At 30.1% G+C, this 9,855-nt stretch overlaps 1 protein-coding gene across 2 annotated transcripts; it reads right to left on the bottom strand.

The window, feature by feature from the left end:
- Positions 1-7,785: 7,785 nt before the first annotated feature.
- Positions 7,786-9,629, bottom strand: LOC111410736 (protein TIFY 10b-like). Of its 2 annotated transcripts, XM_023041227.1 has the most exons (6): positions 9,410-9,629; positions 8,943-9,210; positions 8,729-8,837; positions 8,506-8,611; positions 8,232-8,289; positions 7,786-7,962 (listed from the first exon to the last, which is right to left on the bottom strand). In XM_023041227.1, exons 2-6 carry the CDS (start codon positions 9,203-9,205, stop codon positions 7,878-7,880), a joined length of 621 nt encoding a protein of 206 aa, XP_022896995.1. In that variant the 5' UTR covers positions 9,206-9,210; positions 9,410-9,629; the 3' UTR covers positions 7,786-7,877. The 2 variants fall into 2 exon arrangements, with proteins under 2 accessions (XP_022896995.1, XP_022896996.1); XM_023041228.1 differs by lacking the exon at positions 9,410-9,629 and having other exon boundaries at positions 8,943-9,389.
- Between the last annotated feature and the right edge of the window lie 226 nt (positions 9,630-9,855).

The raw sequence follows: 9,855 nt of genomic DNA, 5'->3' as shown, positions 1-9,855 counted from the left end.
CCCCAACTCCCACTCCAACCAAGCGTAAATCAGACTGCATTCGAACTATAATTGTACATCACAACTCTTTTCTAGTTGTGCTGCCGGCACCCGAAATGTTTATTATTAACTTTTTCGGCGTGGACATAATTGGTTTTCAATTTTTTTAAAAACATATGTTTGTTGTTTATGCAAAGTATTAGTTTGTTTGGAAAGAACTCTATGAAGCTGCATTCTTAGGACTTGTACCATGATCGGAGTCTTTGCCTTAGATCAGCCTTGGGTCAATGAGTTCCTTGACTTGTTAATTACCACTTCGAGAAGAACCTATTTGGAAACAGTCTAATACTTGACTCAACGGCTTCTTCATCCTTGGTCGTTATTGATATGGATCAAAAGGTACTGATAGAATACATTCTTAGGTTTGAACAAAGTTGAGGTTCATCATATTGAAATTGATATGTCAAGTCAATGTTAATATAATTTGAAAATAAGTAGTCCAGATAGAATCGAACTTCCGATCAATCCTAGTAATTGGCATCATATGGATGAAGATGTGAAAAGGGTAGAAGAATGGGATCTATTATGAAACATACATTGCATTTCAGACATATGATCATTACGCTTTAACTGAGTTATTCTATTCCACCACCTCTACACATGACCATGCAGCAACCTTGTCCAGTTCACATAAATTAGAAAAATCTAGTCCATATTCGACCAATAAAATTTCAACTGCCTCTGATTGATTTGAATGTTGGCCTAAACTCAAATTAATATAAAACCCACAATTACACCGATATTAAACCATGTCTATTGCTTAGCTTAACTGGGTTGTGTTTTTTCAGAATTCTGCCACTCCTTGATTATTCCAAAATAAATACTGCGATGAACTGATTTAAAGACCGGCTCAGTTTATATTTGTAGAATGTACGACTAGTCTGTGCCATGAATAAATGTATACTTAAAATCAAGTGGCTTCTTCGATAATAAAGGATTACGCAGAAATTCATATCACATTTTATGCCTTGTCAGAAACATTATAGTAAGGCATTAAGATAGGCAGTCCAAGTAACTATGAGTTTGAAGTGCAGTTGACCAGAACTCCTTATTGGGCTGGTTTTATCTAGCAAGAAGTCATTAAAATGCATAAAGTTAAGGCTACAATTCAAATTTAACACTCTTATTCATTTTCTCATTTACGCCTATGTTTGGACTTTTCTAAAAATGGGGGAAATAATATTTTTTTTAAAAATAAATAATTGAAAAAGAAAAAAAAAATCGATTTACGTGCAATATGATTTTATGGAAGATTGTGCGATTGAAAATAGGAGAGAGAAAAATAAAATATAATTCAATCCCTGTTTGGCCTCCATATTCTAGAAACGAAAACGGTAGAATATTTTTTTTTTTAAAAATGAGTGGTTGAAAAATAAGGAAAAATTTTCTATTTAGGTATAATATTATTTTATTTACGTATAATATTATTTTATAAAAGATTGTATGATTAAAAATAAGAGAGAAAAATAGAATGTAATGTAATAAAATTTAATTATGGCCAAATGGTAATTAATGAGTACCAAAAAAGGGCTATGATAAGTACAGCTAACAAAAAATTCGAATTTTATTTAGCCCCCGTTTGAGCCCCATTATTCCTAAATTATAATGAGATGAATAGTATGTTTTTGAAAAATGAGTGGTTGAAAAGTTTTTGATTTACGTGTAATATTATTTCGTGTAATATTATTTTATTGAAAATTGTGTGGTTAAAAGTAGGAGAGAGAAAAATTTAATTTAATGTAATGAGGAATAATGGGGGCAAACACATGCTTATTACTTGGATTTTTGCCGGTCTCTACAAAGTGGAGTGTGACCTAAGATAATCAATGCATGTGGACCAAATTTAACTTGATTTTTCTCAACTTAACAGACAAAATACTTTTTAAAAAATAATTCCAATATGTTTAAACCCATGTTTGAACCCTATTTTACGTGAAAGAATGCGTGAATGATGGAGAATGTGCGATTAAAGATTAAGGAAAAGTTTTAAATTAATGTGTAATATTATTTTATTAAAAAATGTATTGTTAAAAATGAGCTTTTAAAAAATGAATTTTTAAAAGAACGTGGCTCAAACAAAAGCTAACAGTAATTTTTTAATTTCGAAAGCAGTATTAAATTTTCACAAGTCATACGAAGTAGATCCTATCAATTTTTTGACGAGCTAAATCTTATCTACCCATGTTTGAGCCAATTTTTTCCAGAACTCATTTTTTTTAGAAGTCATTTATAACCACATTCTTTTATAAAATGATTTTAAACGTAAATTTAAATTTTTTTCTTATTTTTAATCACTCATTCTTAAAAAAAATTATTATTACAAAATATATTTCTCCCCAAAAAAAAAATATATATTGTGTAGGGCCTTCAGGCGTAACATTACTTTTTTACACACATTTAGTTTATGGGCCTGTTTGGACCCGATTTTTTCGTCTAAAAAATTGATTTTTTTATCGTTATTTCACTATTCCAACCGTCATATTTGACTTCTTCTCTCACAGGTGGATCCCGCTTTTCTCCTAACGATCAAAAAATCAAATCTTAAAATCACCCCAAACAGGCTCTATGTTGGTGGTGAAATAATTCACTAAATTCAGAGCCTGAAAAAATAGATAGAGGCCAAAAGCCACTGGTCCCATCCCTTTATTTGTGGAGAACGAAAACCACAGAATTAATGGGGTCAGAAGACAACATTATCACATGCTCTAACTTGTCGATATCGTCGGTGACGAATTATTTTTTCAAACAAATTATGTCGTCTGAGTGGAGAGAAATAAACGTTACACTTTGATATTCACAAGTCATAGCATAGAGACAAGAAAATTTTGGGATAATTTTTCTTAGACGATAGCCGATGACAAAGATTTGTTGAGGAAAGAATTTGCAATGTTTTCAAAATTGAATCGGGCATTGACCCAAAAAATTAAAAGGGTTAAGAGTTGAAGGATCGAATCGAGGTTAAATCGGATCAACACGAAAATTGAGTTATTTAAATTTTATAAAGATATATACTATTAAAAATTAAATTAATATATCAATATAAAATTTTTAAAAAATTAACATTAAGTTGAATTTTTTTAAGTTTCTAATATTTGTAAATTATATTTTAATAATTATTTCATTACATATCACATAAAAGTTAAATGGGCCAAAAGAAGATTATAAGCTTACATATAAAATAGATAGGCCCAACAATGTTATAAACCTGGAAATCATTGAAAAAGTCAAAACGTTTGTTTCACATAACTTGCTCGAGTCGGAGAAGCGTTTATTGACATATCTGTCTCTACGGTCTTTTATCTTATTATTATTATTTTCCTTTGCAAGCTTGCTGAAAAACTCGGCAAAATCATGTCCGGTTCATCGATTGTTCACCGATTTCCGGTTGAACCAATCATTTTACCGGATTTTGTATCTCTGGTTACAAGATACCAATCGAACCGATTTTCTAATCGGGTCGTGGTTTTTTCGGTCTAACTGACCGGTCTAGTTCGGGTTTGAAAACATTGAGAATTTTTATATCGTGGTCGTTGTTGTAAATATAGTAGCATTTATTAATGACTTTTATACCCCGTTGTATCCTTAGTAACCCTAATTCTTCTCTATAAATATGAGATTTTGATTTTTAATAAAATATACAAGTATATTGACTCATATTATATCTTCTCCTTTTCTCTCTAATTTATAACACATTATCGGTGCGAATTTTCTTTTTAGGATAGAACACGGCTTAAATTAGTCAAATCCTATAAATGAGGTACCGTTGGTAAGACAATTTATGCCCATTCCTGGCACGTATTCTTTCTACCCCTCCATGTTTCTGATTAGTAGCCAACAACTATTGGCAGCACCTTCTCAAGAATCGACTGACTTGTCCGTCATTAGCTTGCCACCACATTTGGACCTCCAAGTTCCTAAAACTGATTTCTCTTCGATAGGAAACTACAATTTGCTCATCATGTGACGTTGATGTACATTAACTACTGTTCAACGTCAAATCAAACACTTACAATTTATTAATACATTGATGGGTACACAATAAATTTGGTTATCATAATATAAAGGTTGAATCCCAATATTGAGGGTCTCACCATCCCGCCCCTAAAGTTTTGTGAGGGAGGTAAATCGCGGAATGTGTCCCAACAGGCCAGAGAACAAGAGCTGAATTTGGTTATCATAATATATTATTATTATAGGCACTCATACATCTCCAATAATTACAGAAGTTGTATGATAACATCATACTAGACAAATTTATATGCGATTATCTAATGTATTTAATGCGTGCATTAAATACTCTTGTTCCAAAAATTTATTATAGTATAAATTGATTAATTTCTTTAGTTCTTCTATAGACTTTTAATTCATAATTTATCATATTATTGTTCTTGAAATAGCACACCAAGATTAATATTCTAGTTAGATTTCACTTGCTCTTGAAGAGCATAATTAAATAAAAACTAACATAAATTATATTTTTATTTCTGAAGAGAAAATTCTTATACAATTTATTATTTTAAACAATAATATGTTATTGATCCTGAAGAGCATGACACTCCGATTTCAATATTCAAGAAGAATTTTACTCGTTGATATGTCTATTAGAAAATATTTGTTTCTTCTAAAGTAACATGAGATTATATTTAATATTTTAAAAGAATATTAATTGCTCCAAAAGAGTATGATATTATAATTTTAATATTCTAGAAGAATATTGATTTATTACTTTTGAAGAAACAATGATAAAATATAGTGTGCTCTTGAAATAGCACACATTTCAAATAATATATATCTCATTGTATTCCTTCAAAAACACAAATTAAACAATTCAATATCGAGTTGTAATTTTCAAAGGAAATTAATTTTCTATATTATTAATATTCAAGAAGAAACAATAATTAAAGATAATGTTTTCTTGAAGTAGCACGTTTTCGAAGAATATATCATTTTGAATTCATGTTTATTTACGAAGGAATACATATAACTAATGTTATGATAACATTATTTAGTTTAACTACTTGAATGATATATAATTATATAATGTTCAATCATATTCTTCGAAATTAAATGATTAAATTATATTTTATATTGAACTAGAAGTTCATTTTGATTTTATTGTTGGGCATGACTAGCTAGATCAATACGATTCGGATTGAGAATTCAAATAAATATTCAACGAAGAACTTAAGATTCTTAAATCTAATGAATTCACATATGTTTTTTGTTTTCTTTATCAAAAATTGATCATTAAACATTATTAGTTAAAATAGGGACTGAATTCCCTATATTTCTAAAAATTAATCAAGATGATAAATGGGGCACTATCATTCTTCACGTTGACCATCTAAATATTATTTATATCTAATAGATTTGATACATACTGAATGATTGCATGATGTTCGCAACCTAAAGTTTGCAAAATTACTGTTTAAATTTTAAATTGCAAGTAAAATTTTCAAATTATAAAATCAAGATGTTGTCTCTTGTTAATGCCAGTGATCATAAATCTCAAAATTTTAGTAAATGTTAGTTGAGAGATCGATAAATGGTTTAACATTATCTTTTATTAAACGCTTCCAATTAATTCAAAACAAAGTTCTTCCCATTTTTGTTTAGATTTAGGAAATGTTATTATGCATCATGTCAACATCATAGTTCTCCATGTTATAATTGGCTCATGGTAAAAGCCTAATTTTTTCATATAATTATTTCGACTGTGCTACTTGCACAGGCTCTTTTGCACAGAGCCTAGACAGGTGCACACACATGGTGGTGGACCCCACACATAGGGTCCACCCCCATGTGAGAGCCCATGTATAGGCCCTGTGCAAGAGGCTTTTTCCTAATTATTTTGATAGTGCAGTATATGTAAAATTTATCAACCACACTACACTAAGATGGAAAGTAAAGAATGTTGAGGATAAATTAATACTTTGAATACTTATATAATATCTCAAGTCCTAATGGGTGATATTTCATAAAGCGATTTGTTAATTGTCAATTTTGATTGGACAATTCTTTCAGCATTAGGAAGAAGAATTAATAAGCTGAAAATGATGTTTAAGTGCATAGTTATCTAAATCTTCGCAAAAGATAATTTGAATTAAAAGTTTGAAAGATAATTCAATTACATGCATTTACTGATTAAAGAGATCAACAATATCACACACGTCGGCTTTAAATGCTCCAACTTGAATTAGCTCTTGGAAGGATAATTAATTAATATTATATTTGATATATTTATTACACGTCTGAAGCGTGCTGATTTCGATTCTAATACAAAAAAACTACTAACGAAAATGGAGCAATTAGCAAAGATAGTCTCGTTAAGGAGGCGTATACTCTTGATAAGTATATAGACATAACAAATTTTAAAATCGAAGAAGAAGTTTAAGTACCTAATATATTAAAAATTGAGATATCTCAATAAATTATGTCATTATGGAAAAAGAAATAGAATTGAAAAGAAAAAAATTGTCAAAAATACTTTTGCATGTGATGTACTACATTATATTTTGAATAGCAAAGATATTGAAATAGATGTCTTTGATCGAAGTGATGATTGTCCAAATAAATTGGACGCGATCCTAATAAAGTTGAACTTAGTAGAGAAAACTGAAATTTTTGAATTTATATTTGAACACCTAAAAGTATATACTTATGCGAAATGAAAATGAAAAAAAGTAAAGTAATAATATGAAATGTACAACTCTTTACATAATAAATGTTATGAAGACTTGTATAAATAGATAATTTATCATGTGGTTGATGTAATTATAAGTCTACCGTATTAGCGTGACAATGCATGAAATTTGATATACATACAATAATTGTAATCATAGTCAACTTATCTTACATAAATTTAATATTAATATTAAAGGATTTAATATGTCTGAAGCACAATTCAAGTGATATTATCATAAGGATGAGTAAATACGCGTTGTATTCTTTTTCCTTGACTAAGATTTTATTTCATTGAATTTTTCTGGCAAAATTTTTAACAAGACAACTTTTATAGATTACTCAAAAGAATAATGTATTCTTTTTTCCCTTCATTAGGATTTTCCCACATATTTTTTTCTAATAAAGTTTTAATGAGGCATATTCTTTATGTAATGATGTTCTTAACCCACGAGGCATTTACCCTCAAAAGGTACACTTCTATATGTATGAGACTGTCAAATAGATCAACAAGAGTTATTTTCTGAATCATCATATTACCACAGTTATCAAATGTTGACAAAATATCTCTTATGAAGATAGTGTTATTTGAAGGTATTCACGTAAAAGGTATCAATATTGAAGACATTGCCGTACAAGACATGGATCGTTTAATACAAGAATTAAAATCAGAGAGAGTAATTGTACTCTTTTTCCTTCTATCAAGTTTTGTTTCATTGGATTTTTTTGACAAGGTTTTAATAATGCAACATTTATTACTTCATATCATTTGTACTCTTTTTTCATTTGTTGACATTTTAACAATTTTTTTTGTCAAACAATATTTCAATGAGATGATTATTGTATAAACGGTCATTCAAAGAGGAGTATTGTAAATATTGTAATTTTATGAATGACATTTATACATCTACAATCCTAGTCATTATAATTGTTGTATTCCCAGTAATCCTAATTATTCTCTGTAAATATGAGGTTTTGATTCTTAATAAAATACACAAGTGTATTAACTCAAATTATCTCTCCTCTTTTTCTCTCTTGTTTAGAACAATCATACATTATATTTATGTTAAATGCAATTATAAAAATATAATATAAAGTAAGATTATAGCTACAGATTATAACTACAAATACCAAACGGTGTTACCTAAATTCACACACTACGCTAACAACTTTTCTTGAGTTTGAGAATCATCCTCGAGTTGTGCATCGGAGGTAGGAACTAGAGCAATTCTGTTCATTAACCTGCACACCAAATCACAACCTTTTACTCGTCTTAGCTAAAAGTTTAAGTTGTCGTGAGTCATATACATTTATATTTTGTTTTTAAATGAGAACCATAGAAATTTAGGAGGGCAAGGGTCAAAATCCTATTAAGCCCCCGTTTGGTGTAACTTAACAATTAATTTTAACGGAAATTATAACTTTTCAACCATATATCAACTTTTATCAAAATTTACCGAAAATCTGATTCTTATCTAAACCAAACAGAGGCTAAGTATATGAGAATGCACCTGTCTCGTCGTTTGTTAAAAAAAAGCTCTAGAGAACGCTTTGTAGCAATTGGAAGATCTGAAAGAAGGCAAAGAAAGTAAGGATAACTTGAATCTGTATATTAAAAAATATTAGACAAATAATTTTTTTCAACTTCCTTTTAAGAATATATGACAATCTACTAGTAATTTTTAAGAATTACGAGTCAGTTACATGAATTCTTTCTCAAAATTCTATTCAATCTATCCGAATTACTTAAAGTTGTAGTGTGCAGATTGAAAAATTGAGAATTACTTGGTTGTAACTTGCAAACTGGTGATTTCTGTGAAATTTTTGATGCATCTTCCACAACTGGAGCTGACACAGAATTTTCACCTGCCAGAAGCATAATAGCCTTTGCCTGTTGATCCAATAAAAATTTAATTGAACTCATAATCTCAATCTAGCATCATTCAAGAAACCCTAAATTTATTTGTTCCAATAATCAAATTATTTTTGCAAATAGATTTTTTTATACCTTATCGACAGAAACATTTTCATACACATTGATAACTCCATTATAGAAAATTGTTAGCTGTTCTCCTTCAGATTTGTCACTTGATAGAGCTGCAACAGTACCATCACCCCTATTTTTATCACAAATTCGAGGAAAAGTCAGCCCAAAAAAGGGGAAAAATCGATACAGTCCAGTAGTATACGTATATGTTAATCGTACAAGTGCAAGAACGTACTTGATCATCATAGGAAGCAACCGTTGCTTCAGCAAGGTTGGATATCGAAAACCACCACCAAATTTTGGTGGCACTAAAGGGCAAAGGCCGGGAGGAGCCTTTCTACTTTCTCCTCGTCTGGTCTTATTAGTTGATTTTTGAATACGGCGTAGAATTTTTGTAAGATGGCATTTTTGGAACGAGTCGTTGGATTCAGCCATGTTTTCAGACGAATTTACTTTCTTCGTCGTGAATTCCCATGCAGCCGTTGAGCTGCAAGACATTTTGCCTGCAAAAGACAGAAAGAATAGGGAAGCCCTTAATCAGAAAATTAAAAATAAATCTTACCATCAAACTGTGATTCGACTACGAACTTTTCCCATACAGCATCTACGTAAATTATGTACAAAAGAATACGAGAATATCATCCAGTTGCATGTATAGAGATTCAAAGAAGAATAAACAGAATTTTAAGACACTGAGAATACCACAGAAAAGTGATGATCAGAGCCAGTTGAGAATGCAGCCTGGGATAAAATACTGGGGACAATGTTTTGTCTGTTAAGAAGAGACACACAGATATTGAAAACAACGAACCAAACTTTGGGGAATCCGAAATAAATAATAATGTTTAATGTTGCACATGTTTTCCCCATGAAACATGTAGGAAATATTTAGTTTTCACCTGTCATTTTTTGAAACTGCCACCCCAACTCCCACTCCAACCAAGCGTAAATCAGACTGCATTCGAACTATAATTGTACATCACAACTCTTTTCTAGTTGTGCTGCCGGCACCCGAAATGTTTATTATTAACTTTTTCGGCGTGGACATAATTGGTTTTCAATTTTTTTAAAAACATATGTTTGTTGTTTATGCAAAGTATTAGTTTGTTTGGAAAGAACTCTATGAAGCTGCATTCTTAGGACTTGTA

The sequence above is a fragment of the Olea europaea genome, chromosome 15 (genome assembly GCF_002742605.1).
Source record: "Olea europaea var. sylvestris chromosome 15, O_europaea_v1, whole genome shotgun sequence".
In the NCBI taxonomy this organism is placed as follows: domain Eukaryota; kingdom Viridiplantae; phylum Streptophyta; class Magnoliopsida; order Lamiales; family Oleaceae; genus Olea; species Olea europaea.
Note: the sequence above shows the minus strand (reverse complement) of the source record. Positions and strands in the feature narration are given on the sequence as shown.

Bases quoted from the DNA above. Each gene is read 5' to 3' on its own strand.
- LOC111410736 (XM_023041227.1), bottom strand. From the start codon at position 9,205: ATGTCTTGCAGCTCAACGGCTGCATGGGAATTCACGACGAAGAAAGTA. The intron at 8,290-8,505 runs GTAATTCTCAAT...GCCTTCTTTCAG, and splicing joins AGTTTGCAAGTTACAACCAA to ATCTTCCAATTGCTACAAAG. The intron at 7,963-8,231 runs GTGCATTCTCAT...TTTGGTGTGCAG, and splicing joins TTTAACAAACGACGAGACAG to GTTAATGAACAGAATTGCTC.